Source organism: Oncorhynchus tshawytscha, unplaced genomic scaffold, assembly GCF_018296145.1.
Source record: "Oncorhynchus tshawytscha isolate Ot180627B unplaced genomic scaffold, Otsh_v2.0 Un_contig_4934_pilon_pilon, whole genome shotgun sequence".
Taxonomy (NCBI): Eukaryota; Metazoa; Chordata; class Actinopteri; order Salmoniformes; family Salmonidae; genus Oncorhynchus; species Oncorhynchus tshawytscha.
The window spans coordinates 630997-654000 of NW_024609814.1; the positions used below are offsets into that span (position 1 = coordinate 630997).

Genomic DNA, 23004 nt, shown 5'->3' on the forward strand with positions numbered 1-23004 from the left:
TACTGCATGCTGTGTCTAGAGATTGCAGAAGAGGCTCTGGGAATGTTCTTAACCACTGACAAAATGTAGTGGTTTTTCGTGCGCTTTTCAGCTGCCGTGGCGTCACCCAGGTGGGTGCTACAAGTTTGGCAATGGAGGAACGGGTGCTATAGAGGAACTGGCCATCAGAGGCGCAGATGTGGTGCACTGATGAAGCGCTCCGGGCCAGTTTGTTTCTCTCTGGCTGTACCATCAATGCCCCGTCTGCTGAAGCTACACTGCCTTTCCAATCCAAACGGCCTCAACTCCCAGCCTTTCACCAGAAGCCAAATGGAGACATTCGATGTCCATCTCTACCGTCTGAATTTTAATTTAGTTTAGCTTTTTTATGTGCTTTGAGATTTTCTGTAATGAAAAGCTCTGCAAGTTAAATTATTATTACAAAACAATGCCATGAAATGACAAAATATACAAGGAAACCTAACGTTGATTTATTGGAAATACATTATCAACAATAATGTACTAAAATGTATTTCAATACATTTCTCCCCAACACCTCTAGAGAATGCCAATCTGCAACCATTCATCAGTTAGGGGGTGTATTTATTATGAACCAAACGAAAGCCAACACTCTGAAACATTGAGGGACATACCTAAACTTGTCCAATAAGAAACTCTTGTTTTTGTTACAAAAGTTTAGAGTTTCAAAACATTTTGCTACAGTGTGCATTAATGAATACACCAGAGCCTTGACAATGTAGTAGCCTGGGTAGACCAGACTGAACACAGTGTTTCATTGTGAGCGCAGAATTCAGTCTAGTTTAACTGGGGCCAGGCTATCAAAATATTCCCCAGATCCCTTGGTGAGATGGATGTCGGAGTAGAGTGAAGCTGCCTCTGGACACAGGTCAATTTGGGCATCTTCACCAGAAGTGATTTAGGTTAGGATTTGGGGAGGGTGAATTGATCCTAGATCTATGCCTAAAGGCAACTTCTATCTGGAGCTGACACGTCAGCCACCACAATGTAGTCCTTAAAGTTGTCCCTAGACACTGATCTAAGGTTAGTTTTAGCCTTGGGAGGGAAAGCTGGTCCTAGATCAGTCTACAGTATCTGGTGCTGATATGGTATGTCAGCCTCTGTGATGCAAAGCCTTAACATGTCTTCATGTGTTACCGTCTCTAGCTGTCGCTGCAGACGTCAAAGTCCCACTCACAGTTGTAGCATGTGGTTATGTAAATAGTGATGGGAGAGAGAGGGGTGGAGTCACAGGGTGGTGGTAGTGTTGTCATAAACCAGCACAGGTGAAAATACAAGGTTCCTCTTTATCCCTACACACTTGTTAAGGAGTTGATTGGGCGCTATACTATATAGGTGAAAAATGTATATAGGAAGTGAGTGGCCTGTGTCGTCCAGCAGCCGCTGACATGGCATGCATACCAGAGACGGCATGGCTTTGAATCCGGCCCACTGACCTTTGACCCTTCCCCTATCTGTCCTGTCTTTCCAACACTATCTTTTCAATAAAGCGAGAAAAAAAAATAGAAAGGGAATATACCTCGTCCATAAAAAATAATAGTATTTTTGTTGGAATGATTATAGGTCAATTGTCGATGCAATAGCTTCCACTCGGCTACGCGTATTCTCAAGCAATAACATCGACATCTGTATTATCAACCCAAGAATACCCGTGGTCGAGACGGGAGCACCGGGTATGAACTCCTCCCTCCATCCTGTCTTCTCCCCTCTATCATTCTCTCCTCTTCTTCATTCTTCACTCGTAGAATGACAGATGGGAGGGAGGGGGCCGAAGACATCTGTGAAAATGGTGGCCTGGGAAAGAAAAGTGTTGGATTAGAAAACAAACAATAACATGCACTGTACACAAAGAAAGACAGAAATCGGTGCCTGAAGTGAACTGGTATCAAACAAGCTTTTAACCTACTGTAGCTCTCTCCCTGCCTGCCTGTCTCATTCTCTCTCTCTCGTCCTCTCCCACTCTCTCTCTCTCTCGTCCTCTCTCCCCCTTTTATTTTCCTCTCTTCCTGCCTCCCTCCCTCCTGCTCTCTACCTCCTCTCTCTGCCTGTCCCATTGTGAATAAGGCAGTCAGCATGACTCAACCACACTCTCACTTTCTAATTAGAGACAGTGGATGTCAATCAACAGCTGGGTGTGGAAGAGGAGAGGGAGAGATGGAATGTATCAGCACCATGGACAGTTCCCTGTGGAGAACTCGGGGCTGGTTTACAGACATCGAGTTTACTCCTCTCTCTCACACACACTCTTTCTACCACTAATGTTGAATTTAAGGTTTATATCTTGATTGACTGATATTCCAGCCCATCAATCACATGGTGTAACCTGCACCTTGAATAGAGGAAATGAGATTCCCACTCTGTCAAAACTCGCACCAACCTTCTTCCTGTCTGTCTACTTCCCCTCTCATCGTCATTGACAGGAAGTGCCAAAACAAGTCCGACACGTCAAGTATTCTGACACTATATCCCTCATTACCTGGCTTATAGCTTTCTACCTCTCGCTCGCACTCTTTCTCTCTCTCCCTCTCTTCCGCTCTCTCTCTCTGTCTCATGTGGTAGACACTAGCAAAGAGGGTGTTTACTGGTAGGCTATGAGAACAGCAAGCTCATCATTACAGGAGGACATTCCTCCTCTACATTACTGTTGGAACAAAAGCACTGCTGTCAATATGTTGCTGCTGTTTGTCTACAGCATCAGCTCTCCTCCAGGCCCTATAGCCACTGATGCTGGAGTCAAGAGTCACTATTCTAGAACTTTAGGGATCCATTGACAACGTGATCAATCTGTAGCAAATGTATTGTATTTTGTTCCTCATAGTTTTTGGCGTCACTTAGTGACAAAGAAAGAGGTATTTTGTAGAAGAGGGAACACCTAAGTATACTGAAGGCTAAATACACAGTAATGACTATTCCATAAAGACACCTTCTGACCATTCTTAATAGCAGCACCTGTTTTGTCGTCTACGTGAGAGGATTGTGTATTAGGGTTTCTTTGTTTGTCTATACTGTACATCCGGTAGACCAGTGCCTCTAAGTGGAACATAGTAAGCTACTCTCAGAATAGCAGTGAACTGATTCTTTCAGCCTTATACTGCACACTGTTCATTTCCCCCTCAAGTAACAGACCTTAAAGCAGCCATCAGCAGTAGAAACAGTAACAAAGCTCTTTCCTCGTCCGTTTCTGTAAAAAGCTGAGGGGATGGGTCTGGAGAAATGCAACCACTCTCAAATTCACTGACATAGCATGCAAGATATCAAAATGATAGTTGTAATCATGTTTTGGGCTCTGATGGGGTACGACAGTTGAACTAAGCTCATGAGGCATTTATTTATAAGTTAGGCTATATTCTTCAAGAATCAATTGGTACATATTACTTTATAAGTAAAATAAATTGATGTAGCAACTGCTGATTTCCCTTTTAATTCTTCCTAAAATAAAGAAATTAAACAACATTCCAAGAACAACAAAATACCTAACCAATAAAACACAGTAGAATAATATTCTGTGATATTGTTGACAGTTTTGACAGTGCATGTTTATTTTTAATGGGACCTGTCTTTGGGACCTGTCTATTCATCAACAAATTCCTGCTTCCTTCCCATCAATAAACAAAGTGTTATTCATCTATACTGAACAAAAATAGAAATGTAACATGTAAAGTGTTGGTCCCATGTTTCATGAGCTGAAATAAAAGATAATCCACCTACCTGACAGGTGTGGCATATCAAGAAACTTATTAAACAGCATGATCATTACACAGGTGCACCTTGTGCTGGGGACAATACTCGGCCACTCTTAAATGTGCAGTTTTGTCACACAACACAATGCCACAGATGTCTACATTTTGAGGGAGCATGCAATTGACATGCTGACTGTAGGAATGTCCACCAGAGCTGTTGCCAGGTAATTAATGTTAATTTCTCTACCATAAGTCGCCTCCAACGTCGTTTTAGATAAATTGGCAGTACACTCGACCAGCCTCGCAAACGTAGACCACGTGTAACCACGCCAGCCCAGGACCTCCACATCTGGCTTCTTGACCTGCATGATCATCTGAGATCAGGCACCCTGACAGCTGATGAAATTGAGGAGTATTTCTGTCTGTAATCATGCCCCTTTGTGGGGAAAAACTCATTCTGATTGGCTGGGCCTGGTTCTACAGCACCTCTGCCCAGTCATGTGAAATCCAAGAATTAGGGCCTAATGAATGTATTTAAATTGACTGATTTCCTTATATGAACTGTTTCTCAGTAAAATCGTTGAAATTGTTGCATGTTGCGTTTATATTTTTGTTCAGTATAGATTTCGTTTAGAATAGCGTACCAAAAAATCTATAAATAAAACTCGATACTAAGCCACTGGTGTGTTGTAGACTAAATGTCGCAACACCCGGCACGAGATGACAGGCTTAATAGCTCATAATAATAAGTGATAAGCTCACCCGTCCATCGCACTTCCATCGTTGTCCCAGATCGGATATCTCGAGTCCGTACCACATAGAGTAAAACATGTTTTCATTAAAAAATATATAAGCGAGAAACGCCCCCCAATTCATTTATCTTTCGCGGTTTGCATGGTTTAGGCGGTAGGGACGTTCCAAGGATCCCATGGAACCAATGGGATGAACCAACGCTCATGTCATCTCCCGGCTGATTCTGAACTGCAACCTCTCACTTCTCCGACGCCCATCCAAAAGAAAGAGCACGCCCTCCATCACTCCTAGCTCACACGCTCCTGTAGAAAATGCATAAAACCAAAAGGCTCTTCTTCTTCGAGCTTATTTCCACTGAACAAGAGTGAGGAAAGTCAAATGAAGTCCAACAACGACGTGCGTAGAGGCTAAATGACAGTCGGTTTGAAGTTACTGTACAACTCCAAATAATGACCATTGTACTAGGTTGCTAAGGGGAATGGTAGCTGTGCCACTTACCTTGGCCCAGAGTGTGTCCAACTTGTGCTCTCTCTGCCTGCCCCTCTCTCACACACGGTTAATGGCTCCATAATCGTCGGAGGCAGACTATTTGGTAATCAGGCGACTGCAGCAAGGCAAAGACCAATATTTGTAATTTACTACGACAGATAGTAGACTCTCTTTGTATTCTGGGGTTCGGTGGTTTGCATTTGGACTTGATCAACACACACACACACACACACACACACACACACACACACACACACACACACACACACACCATTAGCAGAGGGATACCCATGGTCCTGGTTGCATGGTGGTCCAGATAGTATACAGTGTCAAGTGTGTGTGGTCCAGACTCCAGACAGACTGTGACTCCAGGGTCATAGGCTTTGTGCCAGGCATACAGAGTGTGAGTCAGGGAGGAGACATCACCATAGCACCAGGAGTCGGAACACACTCATACACACACACTCTCTCATTTATAAAACGGCTAGATGAGTAGACACGTCTGCTTTTCTTTGCCAACCCGATAACTATGACTGCCTCCCAAATGGCACCCTATTCCCTACACAGTGCACTACATTTGACCACAATGGGCTATATACAGTATATAGTAGTGCACTATGTTAAAACATCTAGTTTTGATTTACATTTGGTTGAGTTGTCAACTAACGTGAATTCAACATGAAATCAAAACATTTCACCATGTCATTGGATTTAGGTTGAATTTTGCGTAAATAAATAGGAAATGCCTTTACGTTGATTACTTTTTCAAAATTGTTTTGGTTGAACTGGTATGGAAACAGTGTTGATTCAACGTTATCACATAGATTGTTTTGGTTGAACTGGTATGGAAACAGTGTTGATTCAACGTTATCACATAGATTGTTTTGGTTGAACTGGTATGGAAACAGTGTTGATTCAACGTTATCACATAGATTGTTTTGGTTGAACTGGTATGGAAACAATGTTGATTCAACCAGCTTTGGCCCATTTGGTGTCAAGTGTAAATTAGATGGAGAGAACTAAATTAGATGAAGAGGGGGAGGAAGGTGGGAGAGATGAGGGGGAGGAGGGTGGGAGTGACGAGAGGGAGGAGGGTGGGAGAGACGAGAGGGAGGAGGGTGGGAGAGACGAGGGGGAGGAGGGTGGGAGAGACGAGGGGGAGGAGGGTGGGAGAGACGAGGGGGAGGAGGGTGGGAGAGACGAGGGGGAGGAGGGTGGGAGAGACGGGGGAGGAGGGTGGGAGAGACGAGGGGGGAGGAGGGTGGGAGAGACGGGGGGGAGGAGGGTGGGAGAGACGAGGGGGGAGGGTGGGTGGGAGAGAGGGGAGGAGGGGGGAGACGAGAGGGGTGGGTGGGAGACGAGAGGGAGGAGGGTGGGAGAGACGAGGGGGAGGAGGGTGGGAGAGACGAGGGGGAGGAGGGTGGGAGAGACGAGGGGGAGGAGGGTGGGAGAGACGAGGGGGTGGAGGGTGGGAGAGACGAGGGGAGGAGGGTGGGAGAGACGAGGGGGAGGAGGGTGGGAGAGACGAGGGGGAGGAGGGTGGGAGAGACGAGAGGGAGGAGGGTGGGAGAGACGAGGGGGAGGAGGGTGGGAGAGAGACATACAGTGAGGGATAAAAGTAGTTGATCCCCTGCTGATTTTGTATGTTTGCCCACTGACAAAGAAATGATCAGTCTATAATTTTAATGGTAGGTTTATTTGAACAGTGAGAGACAGAATAACAACAAAAAATCCAGAAAAACGCATGTCAAAAATGTTATAAATTGATTTGCATTTTAATGAGGGAAATAAGTATATGACCCCCTCTCAATCAGAAAGATTTCTGGCTCCCAGGTGTCTTTTATACAGGTAACGAGCTGAGATTAGGAGTACACTCTTAAAGGGAGTGCTCCTAATCTCAGTTTGTTACCTGCATAAAAGACAACAGTCCACAGAAGTAATCAATCAATCAGATTCCAAACTCTCAACCATGGCCAAGACCAAAGAGCTCTCCAGGATGTCAGGGACAAGATTGTAGACCTACACAAGGCTGGAATGGGCTACAAGACCATCGCCAAGCAGCTTGGTGAGAAGGTGACAACAGTTGGTGCGATTATTGGCAAATGGAAGAAACACAAAAGAACTGTCAATCTCTCTCGGCCTGGGGCTCCATGCAAGGTCCGTTATGCACCCGATCCAAGATGGTGTAGCAGTCGGACGTCTTCTCGTGTCGTGTCCCTTGTATATATCGTTTTTTTAACATATTTTTCTTCGCATATCTTTTAAAACATTTTGCTAAACCTCAACTTCTAAATACTCTCCTGCAACCCGCCTCACCCAATGTAGCTATTTTTTCTAAAGTATTTATATTTACTTCGGATCCGGATCCCCTCAACTAAAGCTAGCCAGCTAACTACCAGCTATCAGTCAGCAAACCATTGCTAGCGGTCTTCAGCTAACCGGCCATCAGCTAACCTTTAGCTCGGAAAGCTCTCGCCAGTTCGAACAACGCGACTCTAACCAGAGCATAACGGACCTATTATTTTTTTTATCCCCGGATTCCCACCGCAAACGGAACATTTTCAGCTGGATCTTCACAACTAGCTAATTAGCTAACCGCAACCCCGGATGATTACTCCTGGCTAGCGTTTCCACCCACTTAGCTTGAAGCTAGCCCGGCCAGAGCTCCTGTGCTACCACCGAAGCATACTCCTGGGCTACAATCTTTTCGATTTTTAATTTGTTTATACCTTCCGGTAACCTGCCTCACCCAATGTGATACGGAATCGCTATTATTTTTAATTTTTAGAACACACTCAAGAACCTCCAGAAGCTAACCAGCTAACTAGCTACAAGCTATTTAGTCATTGTTAGCCACTGCTAGCGGCTTTTACCTTTTACCTTCTGCACAGCCAGCCAGTTTTAATTATTTTTTTAAACCTGGATAATACTCGCCAGTCCAGCTTCCCTGCCCCATCCACCGCTGCCCCCTGGACACTGATCACTTGGCTACATAGCTGATGCATGCTGGACTGTCCATTAATCACGGTACTCCATTCTGCTTGTTTATGTTTTATCTGTCGGCCCCAGCCGCACTCAGGCTCTGTGTGTAGTTGATCCGACCCTCCCTGCCTAGTCAACGCCATTTTACCTGCTGTTGTTGTGCTAGCTGATTAGCTGTTGTTGTCTCACCTACTGTTTTAGCTACTGTTTTAGCTAGCTCTCCCAATTCAACACCTGTGATTACTGTATGCCTCGCTGTATGTCTCTCTCAAAAGTCAATATGCCTTGTATACTGTTGTTCAGGTTAGTTATATTTGTTTTAGTTTATAATGGAGCCCCTAGTTCCACTCTTCATACCCCTGATACCTCCTTTGTCCCACCTCCCACACATGCGGTGACCTCACCCATTACAACCAGCATGTCCAGTGGTACAACCTCTCTCATCATCACCCAGTGCCTGGGCTTACCTTCGCTGTACCCGCACCCCACCATACCCCTGTCTGCGCATTATGCCCTGAATATGTTCTACCATGCCCAGAAATCTGCTCCTTTTATTCTCTGTCCCCAACGCTCTAGGCGACCGGTTTTGATAGCCTTTAGCCGCACCCTCATTCTGCTCCTCCTCTGTTCCGCAGGTGATGTGGAGATAACCCAAGCCCTGCATGTCCCCAGGCACCCTCATTTGTTGAATTCTGTGATCGAAAAAGCCTTGGTTTCATGCATGTCAACATCAGAAGCCTCCTCCCTATGTTTGTTTTACTCACTGCTTTAGCACACTCTGCTAACCCTGATGTCCTTGCCGTGTCTGAATCCTGGCTCAGGAAGGCCACCAAAAATTCTGAGATTTCCATACCCAACTATAACATTTTCCGTCAAGATAGAACTGCCAAAGGGGGAGGAGTTGCAGTTTACTGCAGAGATAGCCTGCAAAGTAATGTCATACTTTCCAGGTCCATACCCAAACAGTTTGAACTACTAATTTTGAAAATTACTCTCTCCAGAAATAAGTCTCTCACTGTTGCCGCCTGCTACCGACCCCCCTCAGCTCCCAGCTGTGCCCTGGACACCATTTGTGAATTGATCGCCCCCCATCTAGCTTCAGAGTTTGTTCTGTTAGGTGACCTAAACTGGGATATGCTTAACACCCCGGCAGTCCTACAATCGAAGCTAGATGCCCTCAATCTCACACAAATCATCAAGGAACCCACCAGGTACAACCCTAAATCTGTAAACAAGGGCACCCTCATAGACGTCATCCTGACCAACTGGCCCTCCAAATACACCTCCGCTGTCTTCAACCAGGATCTCAGCGATCACTGCCTCATTGCCTGTATCCGCTACGGAGCCGCAGTCAAACGACCACCCCTCATCACTGTCAATGCTCCCTAAAACACTTCTGTGAGCAGGCCTTTCTAATCGACCTGGCCCGGGTATCCTGGAAGGACATTGACCTCATCCCGTCAGTTGAGGATGCCTGGTCATTCTTTAAAAGTAACTTCCTCACCATTTTACATAAGCATGCTCCGTTCAAAAAATACAGAACTAAGAACAGATATAGCCCTTGGTTCACTCCAGACCTGACTGCCCTTGACCAGCACAAAAATATCCTGTGGCGGACTGCAATAGCATCGAATAGTCCCCGCGATATGCAACTGTTCAGGGAAGTCAGGAACCAATACACGCAGTCAGTCAGGAAAGCTAAGGCCAGCTTCTTCAGGCAGATTTTGCATCCTGTAGCTCCAACTCCAAAAGGTTCTGGGACACTGTGAAGTCCATGGAGAACAAAAGCACCTCCTCCCAGCTGCCCACTGCACTGAGGCTAAGTAACACGGTCACCACCGATAAATTCATGATTATCGAAAACTTCAACAAGCATTTCTCAATAGCTGGCCATGCCTTCCGCCTGGCTACTCCAACCTCGGCCAACAGCTCCACCCCCCCTGCAGCTACTCGCCCAAGCCTCTCCAGGTTCTCCTTTACCCAAATCCAGATAGCAGATGTTCTGAAAGAGCTGCAAAACCTGGACCCGTACAAATCAGCTGGGCTTGACAATCTGGACCCTCTATTTCTGAAACTATCCGCCGCCATTGTCGCAACCCCTATTACCAGCCTGTTCAACCTCTTTCATATTGTCTGAGATCCCCAAGGATTGGAAAGCTGCCGCAGTCATCCCCCTCTTCAAAGGGAGAGACACCCTGGACCCAAACTGTTACAGACCTATATCCATCCTGCCTTGCCTATCTAAGGTCTTCGAAAGCCAAGTTAACAAACAGGTCACTGACCATCTCGAATCCCACCGTACCTTCTCCGCTGTGCAATCTGGTTTCCGAGCCGGTCACTGGTGCACCTCAGCCACGCTCAAGGTACTAAACGATATCATAACCGCCATCGATAAAAGACAGTACTGTGCAGCTGTCTTCATCGACCTTGCCAAGGCTTTCGACTCTGTCAATCACCATATTCTTATCGGCAGACTCCGTAGCCTCGGTTTTTCGGATGACTGCCTTGCCTGGTTCACCAATTACTCTGCAGACAGAGTTCAGTGTGTCAAATTGGAGGGCATGCTGTCCGGTCCTCTGGCAGTCTCTATGGGGGTGCCACAGGGTTCAATCCTCGGGCCGACTCTTTTCTCTGTATATATCAATGATGTTGCTCTTGCTGCGGGCGATTCCCTGATCCACCTCTACGCAGACGACACCATTCTATATACTTCCGGCCCGTCCTTGGACACTGTGCTACTAACCTCCAAACGAGCTTCAATGCCATACAACACTCCTTCCGTGGCCTCCAACTGCTCTTAAACGCTAATAAAACCAAATGCATGCTTTTCAACCGTTCGCTGCCTGCCTGACCAGCATCACCACCCTGGATGGTTCCGACCTTGAATATGTGGACATCTATAAGTACCTAGGTGTCTGGCTAGACTGTAAACTCTCCTTCCAGACTCATATCAAACATCTCCAATCGAAAATCAAATCAAGAGTCGGCTTTCTATTCCGCAACAAAGCCTCCTTCACTCACGCCGCCAAACTTACCCTAGTAAAACTGACTATCCTACCGATCCTCGACTTCGGTGATGTCATCTACAAAATTGCTTCCAACACTCTACTCAGCAAACTGGATGCAGTTTATCACAGTGCCATCCGTTTTGTCACTAAAGCACCTTATACCACCCACCACTGCGACTTGTATGCTCTAGTCGGCTGGCCCACGCTACATATTCGTCGCCAGACCCACTGGCTCCAGGTCATCTACAAGTCCATGCTAGGTAAAGCTCCGCCTTATCTCAGTTCACTGGTCACGATGGCAACACCCATCCGTAGCACGCGCTCCAGCAGGTGTATCTCACTGATCATCCCTAAAGCCAACACCTCATTTGGCTGCCTTTCGTTCCAGTTCTCTGCTGCCTGTGACTGGAACGAATTGCAAAAATCGCTGAAGTTGGAGACTTTTATCTCCCTCACCAACTTCAAACATCTGCTATCTGAGCAGCTAACCGATCGCTGCAGCTGTACATAGTCTATCGGTAAATAGCCCACCCATTTTTACCTACCTCATCCCCATACTGTTTTTATTTATTTACTTTTCTGCTCTTTTGCACCCCAATATCTCTACCTGTACATGACCATCTGATCATTTATCACTCTAGTGTTAATCTGCAAAATTGTAATTATTCGCCTACCTCCTCATGCCTTTTGCACACAATGTATATAGACTCCCCTTTTTTTTCTACTGTGTTATTGACTTGTTAATTGTTTACTCCATGTGTAACTCTGTGTTGTCTGTTCACACTGCTATGCTTTATCTTGGCCAGGTCGCAGTTGCAAATGAGAACTTGTTCTCAACTAGCCTACCTGGTTAAATAAAGGTGAAATAAAAAATAAATAAAAAAGATCTCACCTCGTGGAGTTGAAATGATCATGAGAACAGTGAGGAATCAGCCCAGAACTACACGGGAGGATCTTGTCAATGATCTCAAGGCAGCTGGGACCATAGTCACCAAGAAAACAATAGGTAACACACTATGCCGTGAAGGCCTGAAATCCTGCAGCGCCCGCAAGGTCCCCCTGCTCAAGAAAGCACATGTACATGCCCGTCTGAAGTTTGCCAATGAACATCTGAATGATTCAGAGGACAACTGGGTGAAAGTGTTGTGGTCAGATGAGACCAAAATGGAGCTCTTTGGCATCAACTCAACTCGCCGTGTATGGAGGAGGAATGCTGCCTATGAACCCAAGAACACCATCCCCACCGTTAAACATAGAGGTGGAAACATTATGCTTTGGGGGTGTTTTTCAGCTAAGGGGACAGGATAACTTCACCGCATCAAAGGGACAATGGACGGGGCCATGTACCGTCAAATCTTGGGTGAGAACCTCCTTCCCTCAGCCAGGGCATTGAAAATGGGTCGTAGATGGGTATTCCAGCATGACAATGATCCAAAACACACAGCCAAGTCAACAAAGGAGTGGCTCAAGAAGAAGCACAAAGGTCCTGGAGTGGCCTAGCCAGTCTCCAGACCTTAATCCCATAGAAAATCTGTGGAGGGAGCTGAAGGTTCGAGTTGCCAAACGTCAGCCTCAAAACCTTAATGACTTGGAGAAGATCTGCAAAGAGGAGGGGGACGAAATCCCTCCTGAGATGTGTGCAAACCTGGTGTCCAACTACAAGAAACGTCTGACCTCTGTGATTGCCAATAAGGGTTTTGCCACCAAGTACTAAGTCATGTTTTGCAGAGGGGTCAAATACTTGTTTCCCTCATTAAAATACAAATCAATTTATAATATTTTTAACACGCATTTCTCTGGATTTTTGTTGTTGTTATTCTGTCTCTCACTGTTCAAATTAAAATTATAGACTGATCATTTCTTTGTCAGTGGGTAAATGTACAAAATCAGCAGGGGATCAGATACTTTTTTCCCCTCACTGTAGATAGGAGTAGAGAGAGAGAGGGATAGAGGGGGGGAGAGAGAAAGAGGGAGATAGGAGTGTGTGTGAGTGAGTGAGAGAGGGACAGGAGGAGAGGGAGACAGTGTGTGTACGTGAGTGTGTGTAGGAGAGAGAGGGAGACAGTGTGTGTACGTGAGTGTGTGTAGGAGAGAGAGGGAGACAGTGTGTGTACGTGAGTGTGTGTAGGAGAGAGAGGGAGACAGTGTGTGTACGTGAGTGTGAGTAGGAGAGAGAGGGAGACAGTGTGTGTACGTGAGTGTGTGTAGGAGAGAGAGGGAGACAGTGTGTGTACGTGAGTGTGTGTGAGAGATAAGCAGGTGCATCACTAATGTCTTTTTAAAAAGGTTACAGCATGGCACTCCTCTTTTCTAATGGGGCGCCGACTGTGCTTGAGAGGCAATTTCCGGAGAAGATGATGGGGCTACGAGAGAGTGCTGGGAGTTCTCAGTGTGTGTGTGTGTGTGTGACTTTGTGTGTGATAGAGAGAGAAGATGTGTGTAGATATGCCAGCTTGCATCTGTCTGCATATTTTAAATAATTATTGTAGCTTATCAATTCATTTATTTGAAAAATGCTGTACATAATATCAGCCAGCTGTTCCTAACACCCATTCTCAGCATTTTGTCAAATATCACATTTCCAAATTGAGTCTAAATTCATCAAAAGGAATGCTTAATAACCCACATCAGCTTTTTTTTAATCAAACGCGTGCATTTTCCTCTCAATAAATTACAAGTGAGGTAAATGTCGCCACCATGTGGCAACAGAACACTCTCACAGTTTGAGATTGACGTTCCATGAGTTCGAATGATTTGTTTGGAACCAATTCGTCCAGAATAAACAGCAACATTCGCTCACATGTTTTATTTGAAGAGAAACTGTGCCTTTATTTCTTTAAAGGGGCAAACTGCGATTGCTACATCCATTTTTGGACTTTTAAAATAAGAATATACACCCATTGATTCTTGAAGAATATAACTTATAAATGCCTCACAAGCTTAGTTACATTTCAAATCCCAGCAGAAGCAAAAATATGAGCTTGTTTTAGTCTCCTTTATTTGTAAAAATAAATAAGAAGATGCAATTGTTAACAAATAGCGAGAGTGAGTTAATTTCTCCAGCCCTCAGCTATTTACCAAAATCTTGGCGGGGAGTTCGCCTGTTGTTGTTTGTACTGCAGATACACCTCTCATTCAGGGAGAAATATGTTCATAGAACACTAGGTGAAACATTGCACCGTACTGGATTGCTTTTCTCAGTGTCCTTACATTTCTTTTTGCTGAATTCTACTAGGAATCTCCACGAGTTCGAGTGGAATCCTTAAAGAAACGATACCTTCAGGGCTTAATCATATAAACATGTAATTAGTGAGAAGAATACGTTTTCTTCCAACCAGAGCTTCCAACAGCGCGGTGAAAACAACGAGAGCTTGTCAACCTTGGTATAACAAAAGGCATTTATTTTTCTGACAAATCTATACAAAATAGAGGATACATCCTAATATGAATACAACATTATGATGAGCACCGTCTTCATGGAGACGGCTTTGTAAGGGGTTCTCAACGAGTCCCCAGAGTGCCTGAAGAACCACTAAGTTATGATGACTGCATAGTTATGGTAGGAGTATATGACAGCCAGGGAACCCTAAAAAAAAAAAAGTTTGGATCACCACATTAACAGTTAGGATGTTTTGTTTTTCACACACACACACACACACACACACACACACACACACACACACACACACACACACACACACACACACACACACACACACACACACACACACACACACACACACACACACACACACACACACACACACACACACACACACACACACACACACACACACACACACACACACACACACACACACACACACTTCAGTCAGTCACCCACCCAAGTTGAGTTAATTGTTGATCACTGACTGTACACCCTGTGTGTTAACAATGCGTCTGTTATAGAATGTCACTTCATCTCTCTCTCTTTATGCTACAATCCAGCTAAAGTTAGATGTTTGCTACTCTTGCTCTTAACAGACAGTTTCAGGATGTTTGATGCTCTTGTTAGCATGACTGATATAACATACAGTATAACATAATCAAACACAACAGGAAACCTATAAACCTTTAAGACACGATACACTCTTGTTCCAGTGTTCTAACTTGACTGGAGACAGAATGGGGTAAAGGTGAAAGAGAGAATGAACGAGCGATCTAGATAGAGTGGTGAATAGGGATGAGAGGGGATCTAGATAGAGTGGTGAATAGGGATGAGAGGAGGCACAGTACAGATGTTAACATGACAAAGACGGGGTTGAAGAGAAGCCTGGACTCCCAACTGAACGTGGTTCCATTTCACTTTTGTTACAACAGATCGATAGTTGCATTTCAAGCTATTTAAGGAGAAGGAGAAGTATGAAAGGGGAACGTGATGACAATGGGGAGGAAGAGGAAGAGGAGCAGGAGGAAGAGGGCCTGGTCTGTGTAAACGGATAGCAGCAAAACTGCCATGTTAAGTGAAAGAGAGAACCACACTGACCTCGCAGCAACATTTCGCTTCATAAATATAAAAACGATAGAAATACATCAACAGGTAAACAAACAACAAAAGTCCACTTCAGTAGTGATAATGAATGACAGGTAGCCAGTCCACTTCAGTAGTGATAATGAATGACAGGTAGCCAGTCCACTTCAGTAGTGATAATGAATGACAGGTAGCCAGTCCACTTCAGTAGTGATAATGAATGACAGGTAGCTAGTCCACTTCAGTAGTGATAATGAATGACAGGTAGCCAGTCCACTTCAGTAGTGATAATGAACGACAAGTAGCCAGTCCACTTCAGTAGTGATAATGAATGACAGGTAGCCAGTCCACTTCAATAGTGATAATGAACGACAGGTAGCCAGTCCACTTCAATAGTGATAATGAACGACAGGTAGCCAGTCCACTTCAATAGTGATAATGAATGACAGGTAGCCAGTCCACTTCAGTAGTGATAATGAACGACAAGTAGCCAGTCCACTTCAATAGTGATAATGAACGACAAGTAGCCAGTCCACTTCAATAGTGATAATGAACGACAAGTAGCCAGTCCACTTCAGTAGTGATATTGAATGACAAGTAGCCAGTCCACTTCAATAGTGATAATGAACGACAAGTAGCCAGTCCACTTCAATAGTGATAATGAACGACAAGTAGCCAGTCCACTTCAATAGTGATAATGAACGACAAGTAGCCAGTCCACTTCAGTAGTGATATTGAATGACAGGTAGCTAGTCCACTTCAATAGCGATAATGAATGACAGGTAGCCAGTCCACTTCAATAGTGATAATGAATGACAGGTAGCCAGTCCACTTCAATAGTGATAATGAATGACAGGTAGCCAGTCCACTTCAATAGTGATAATGAACAACAGGTAGCCAGTCCACTTCAATAGTGATAATGAACGACAGGTAGCCAGTCCACTTCAATAGTGATAATCAATAGTCCACTTCAATAGTGATAATGAACGACAAGTAGCCAGTCCACTTCAATAGTGATAATGAATGACAGGTAGCTAGTCCACTTCAATAGTGATATTGAATGACAGGTAGCTAGTCCACTTCAATAGTGATAATGAATGACAGGTAGCCAGTCCACTTCAGTCGTGATAATGAATGACAGGTAGCCAGTCCACTTCAACAGTGATAATGAACGACAGGTAGCCAGTCCACTTCAACAGTGATAATGAACGACAGGTAGCCAGTCCACTTCAACTGTGATAATGAACGACAAGTAGCCAGTCCACTTCAACAGTGATAATGAACAACAAGTAGCCAGTCCACTTCAACAGTGATAATGAATGACAGGTAGCCAGTCCACTTCAGTAGTGATAATGAATGACAGGTAGCCAGTCCACTTCAGTAGTGATAATGAATGACAGGTAGCCAGTCCACTTCAGTAGTGATAATGAACGACAGGTAGCCAGTCCACTTCAGTAGTGATAATGAATGACAGGTAGCCAGTCCACTTCAATAGTGATAATGAACAACAGGTAGCCAGTCAACTTCAGCAGTGATAATGAATGACAGGTAGCCAGTCCACTTCAGTAGTGATAATGAATGACAGGTAGCCAGTCCACTTCAGTAGTGATAATGAATGTATATTTAAAGAAATATATCAAATGTATATTCCAGAATGTAGGAAAGTTATTGGGTGTTAGTAACTGGGCTGTTGCATCGTGACGTCTTGAGGGTTGTTTGAGCTATTAATATATGTTTTGTAACATTTGTATCCACCTGTATAATAACAGTAATGTAATCACATGTTGTTACAGTATATCCAGTTGAATGTTACTCCTTGTCAGATGAGGGAAAACAACATCACATTACTATAGTGTGAAGCTACAGCAGAGGAGAGACTAGTATTTAACTAAACTAAATATCCCACAAAACACAAAATACACAACATATACTTAATCATATATAAGCATATAAGCCTCTGGTAGTTAAACTGCGCCATCACCATCATTTGCAAAAGTGCATCCTCTTTCATCACATACAAATATTTAAAAAATCTTCTTAACTGTTCTTATTCCTTTGTCCTGGTTATTTTTCCTGAGTTTTACAAACAGCTCCTTTGATTCCATCGTTCAGTCACTGAGGACTTACAGTACCAGTCAAAAGTTTGGACACACCTACTCATTCAAGGGTTTTTCTTTATTTGTACTATTTTCTACATTGTAGAATAATAGTGAAGACATCAAAACTATGAAATAACACAAATGGAATCATGTAGTAACCAGAAAAGTTTTAAAGAAATTAAAATATATTTTATATTTGAGATTATTCAAAGTAGCCACCCTTTGCCTTGATGACAGCTTTGCACACTTTTGACATTCTCTCAACCAGCTTCATGAGGTAGTCACCTGGAATGCATTTCAATTAACAGGTGTGCCTTGTTAAAAGTTAATTTGTGGAATTTCTTTCCTTCTTAAGGAAAGAAACAAGTGAGGGGTGGTATACAGAAGATAGCCTTATTTGGTAAAAGACCAAGTCCATATTATAGCAAGAACAGCTCAAATAAGCAAAGAGAAACGACAGTCCATCATTACTTTAAGACATGAAGGTCAGTCAATACAGAAAATTTCGAGAACTTCAAGTTCAAGTCCAGTCGCAAAAACCATCAAGCACTGTGATGAAACTTGCTCTCATGAGGACCGCCACAGGAAAGGAAGACCAAGAGTTACCTCTGCTGCAGAGGATAATTCATTAGAGTTACCAGCTTCAGAAATTGTAGCTCAAATAAATGCTTCACAGAGTTCAAGTAACAGACACATCTCAACATCAACTGTTCAGAGGAGACTGAGTGAATCAGGGCTTCATGGTCGAATTGCTGCAAAGAAACCACCAGTACTAAAGGACACCAATAAGAAGAAGAGACTTGCTTGGGCCAAGAAATATGAGCAATGGACATTAGACCAATCTGTCCTTTGGTCTGATGAGTCCAAATTTGAGATTTTTGATCTCTGCATGTGTGGTTCCCACTGTGAAGCATGGAGGAGATGGTGTGATGGTGTGGGGATGCTTTGCTGGTGACACTGTCTGTGATTTATTTACAATTCAAGGCACACTTAACCAGCATGGCTACCACAGCATTCTGCAGCGATATGCCATTGCTGATTTTCAACAGCACAATGACCCAACACACCTCCAGGCTGTGTAAGGCCTATTTGACCAAGAAGGAGAAGAAGGAGGAGTGATGTAGGGCTAAATCAGATGACCTGGCCTCCACACTCACCTGGCCTCAACCCAATTGAGATGGTTTGGGATGAGTTGGACCGCAGAGTGAAGGAAAAAGCAGCCAACAAGTGTTCAGCGTATGTGGGAACTCCTTCAAGACTGTTGGAAAAGCATTCCAGGTGAAGCTGGTTGAGAGAATGCCAAGAGTGTGCAAAGCTGTCATCAAGGTAAATGGATTCTACTAAGAATCTCAAATATAAAATATTAACTTTTTTGGTTGCTACACGATTCCATATGTGTTATTTTATAGTTTTGATGTATTCACTATTATTCTACAATGTAGAAAATAGTACAAAATCTTTTTTTTTAAAACTTTGAATGAGAAAGTGTGTCCAAACTGTATATTGATCTCATCTTTCCATTGTGTTTTGTTTATTTTTATGCACCGTGCCCCTCTTTCTGTGTCGTTCAACCACTGTTTAGTGTTCTCTGTCTGTACATGAAAGTAGAGTAGAAGAAGACTTCTCTGTCTGTACATTAAAGTAGAGTAGAAGAAGAAGAAAAAGAGGAGACCCAAAGGGAGAAGTGGAGACAAAACAATAGAACTGTGGCGAAGGGAAAGGTACTGTAATTGCTTCCACAGCTCTTAGTAGTCTTGGCTTTGGTGAGCTTGTATTTGTACACCATTGGGTCATCTTGGGAAAAATCAAAAGAGTACAAGGCAAAAAAACAACATTTGATGAACAAGGTCGAGACAGACAGAGGGAAAGGATGCCATATCCGATCAAATCTGTTTAGCCCGCAGACTTAGCCGGTTACCATGGCTGTGGCCTGGGTCGTCTCCTTGGTGATGGAGGCTAACAACAGATCTAGGATCAGATTCCCCTTACCCCCAACCCTAACCATACAATGATGACAAGATTTATGACCATGTATTAATGGTTAGGGTAAACTTCTACCTACTTCAGGGTCGTATTCATTACTGCACACCGTAGCAAAATGTTTTGCAGCGGAAAACAAAAACAAGCCTTTCTTATTGGACAAGTCCAGGTAGTCCCTCCCAGGTAAGGTTGTTTTGAGGTTGGATCTGGGTGATTTAGGTTCTAGGTTCCATGTTCTAGACCTGGGTGGAGAACGAGCGTCGGAGAGGGGGCCGCCCCTCAGGGTGGGCGGGGCAGGGGGCGTGGTGCTCAGAGATGGAGGGCAGGTCTAGACTTCGCTGGAGATGAAGCGCCGCGAGGGGAGGAGCACATCGGGAGGGACGGGGCACAGGTATGGCTGATGGTCATGTGATCTCAGTGTACGGTAGTCTTGGAACCTGGGGGAGGGGAGAGAGAAGGAGAGAACAAGGTTAGGAGGCAAGAAGGATAGGAATGTGTTAAAGAATTAGAAGTACAGGGTGACTGAGATTTAAAGAGGTAGAGGTCTGTATTGGGAGGGGACAAGGTTTAGACAGATCGGGTTTCATAAAGCTGGAAAAGAGGAGGATATTATTACTGAACAGTATAATCTATTTAAACTTGATTTATCCAGGTTAATAATAAGGGATATGGGGGTTAACCAGGCGAGAGAACACATGTAGCAACCAAACCAATAAACTAAAGAGTAGAGGTCGACCGATTATGATTTTTCAGCGCCGATACCGATGCCGATAATTGGAGTACCAAAAAAGCTGATACCGATTAATCGGCCAATTTTTTAAATTTTATTTGTAATAATGACAATTACAACAATACTGAATGAACACTTATTTTAACTTAATATAATACGTCAATAATAATGTATTTAGCCTCAAATAAATAATGAAACGTACAATTTGGTTTAAATAATGCAAAAACAAAGTGTTTGAGAAGTAAAAGTGCAATATGTGCCATGTAAAAAAGCTAACGTTTGAGTTCCTTGCTCAGAACATGAGAACATATGAAAGTTGGTGGTTCCTTTTAACATGAAACTTCAATATTCCAAGGTAAGAGGGTTTAGGTTGTAGTTAATATAGTATTTATAGGACTATCTCTCTATACCATTTGTATTTCATATACCTTTGGCTATTGGATGTTCTTATAGGCACTATAGTATTGCCAGTGTAACAGTATAGCTTCCGTCCCTCTTCTCACCCCTACCTGGGCTCGAACCAGGAACACATTGACAACAGCCACACTCAAAGCAGCGTTACCCATGCAGAGCAAGCGGAACAACTTCTCCAATTCTCAGAGCAAGTGACGTTTGAAATGCTATTAGCGCACACCCAGCAAACTAGCTAGCCATTTCACATTGGTTACACCAGCCATTAGGCCGATAGGCTTGAAGTCATAAACAGCGCTGTGCTTGCGAAGAGCTGCTGGCAAAACGCACAAAAGTGCAGTTTGAATTAATGCTTACGAGCCTGCTGCTGCCTACCATCGCTCAGTCAGACTGCTCTACCAAATCATAGACTTAATTATAACATAACACACAGAAATACGAGCCTTTGGTCATTAATATGGTCGAATCCGGAAACCATCATTTCAAAAACAAAACTTTTATTATTTCAGTGAAATACGGAACCGTTCGGTATTTTATCTAATGGGTGGCATCCCTAAGTCTAAATATTCTTGTTACATTGCACAACCTTCAATGTTATGTCATAATTACGTAATATTCTGGCAAATTAGTTCGCAATGAGCCAGGCTGCCCAAACTGTTGCATATACCCTGGCTCTGCGTGCAATGAACACCAGAGAAATGACACAATTTCACCTGGTTAATATTGCCTGCTAACCTGGATTTATTTTAGCTAAATATGCAGGTTTAAAAATATATACTTCTGTGCATTAATTTTAAGAAAGGCATTGGTGTTTATGGTTAGGTACAGTCGTCCCAACGATTGTGCTTTTTTCGCAAATGCGTTTTTGTTAAAATCATCCCCCAGCGTTGCATCGATTTTATGCAACGCAGGACACGCTAGATAAACAAGTGATATCAACAACCATGTGTAGTTATAACTAGTGATTATGATTGATTGTTTTTTATAAGATAAGTTTAATGCTAGCTAGCAACTTACCTTGGCTTCTACTGCATTCGCGTAACAGGCAGGCTCCTCGTGGAGTGCAATGAGAGGCAGGTGGTTAGAGCGTTGGACTAGTTAACTGTAAGGCTGCAAGATTGGTTCCCCGAGCTGACAAGGTGAAAATCTGTTGTTCTGCCCATGAACAAGGCAGTTAACCCACCGTTCCTAGGCCGTCATTGAAAGTAAGAATGTGTTCTTAACTGACTTGCCTAGTTAAATAAAGGTATAAAAAATATATATATAAAAAAAATAATCGGCAAAATAGTCGCCCAAAAATACCGATTTCCGATTGTTATGAAAACTTGATATCCGCCCTAATTAATCGGCCATTCCGATTAATCGGTCGACCTCTACTAAAGAGATCCATAAAAAAATACCCTTCTTGTAAGAATGAATATGAACAAATGAATTAATTGAATTCACATTCATATTTACAAGAGATGTGAGGATGGCTCATTTTATGAGAACACTATCCCCTGTGACCCCCCAGCCCTTACCTGAGGGCAACTTAACTTTTCAAGTGGACTCTCCACGCGAGGTAGGGTGGACAGTAGCATGCCGTGGGGGGGCTGAGGGCGCTGGGGGGGCAGCGGGGGCAGGGCTGACGCCGTCTGCTGGAAGTTGTTGATCACACATGTCACCTGGTAGAGAGATGTGGAGATTGAAAGGATGGATGGAAAGAGTGACACAGAGAGAGAATGAGAGCGATAGATGGAGAGAGAAGGGGAAGGGAGAGAAGGAAAGAGAGAGTAGAAGAGAGAGAGAGAGAGAAAGAGAGGGAGAGACTGTAAAAATGTGCTGCTGAAGACAAGTTATTTAAAGTGATGTAAATTGAAACATTGCAGCTCTAACTTGAAACTGAATGGGTAATGTCCCCATCCCCACCCCTACCCCCATCTAGCCCTCATCCCCACCCCTACTCCCACCCCTACCCCCATCTAGCCCTCATCCCCACCACTATCCCTACCCCCATCTAGCCCCTCCCCATCCCCACCCCTACTCCCACCACTACCCCTACCCCCATCTAGCCCTCATCCCCACCACTACTCCCACCACTACCCCTACCCCCATCTAGCCCTCATCCCCACCACTATCCCTACCCCCATCTAGCCCTCATCCCCACCACTACTCCCACCACTACCCCTACCCCCATCTAGCCCTCATCCCCACCACTACTCCCACCACTACCCCTACCCCCATCTAGCCCTCATCCCCACCACTACTCCCACCACTACCCCTACCCCCATCTAGCCCTCATCCCCACCACTACTCCCACCACTACCCCTACCCCCATCTAGCCCTCATCCCCACCACTACTCCCACCACTATCCCTACCCCCATCTAGCCCTCATCCCCACCA

The 23004-nt window shown here is 44.2% G+C and overlaps 1 protein-coding gene across 3 annotated transcripts in view; it reads right to left on the minus strand.

Annotated features, from left to right (window-relative positions):
- Window positions 1-18965: 18965 nt before the first annotated feature.
- LOC112242231 (phospholipid phosphatase-related protein type 5-like) overlaps window positions 18966-23004 on the minus strand; it is a 50787-nt gene continuing 46748 nt past the window's right edge. For 2 of the 3 annotated variants that reach the window (XM_042318717.1, XM_042318718.1), the window contains 2 exons: window positions 22158-22285; window positions 18966-19917 (listed from right to left, as the gene is read on the minus strand). In XM_042318717.1, coding sequence (XP_042174651.1) covers window positions 19809-19917; window positions 22158-22285 — 237 coding nt within the window. In that variant the 3' untranslated portion in view covers window positions 18966-19808. Of the gene's footprint in view, window positions 19918-22141; window positions 22286-23004 lie in introns of all 3 variants that reach the window. The other variant, XM_042318719.1, reaches the window with a different exon arrangement.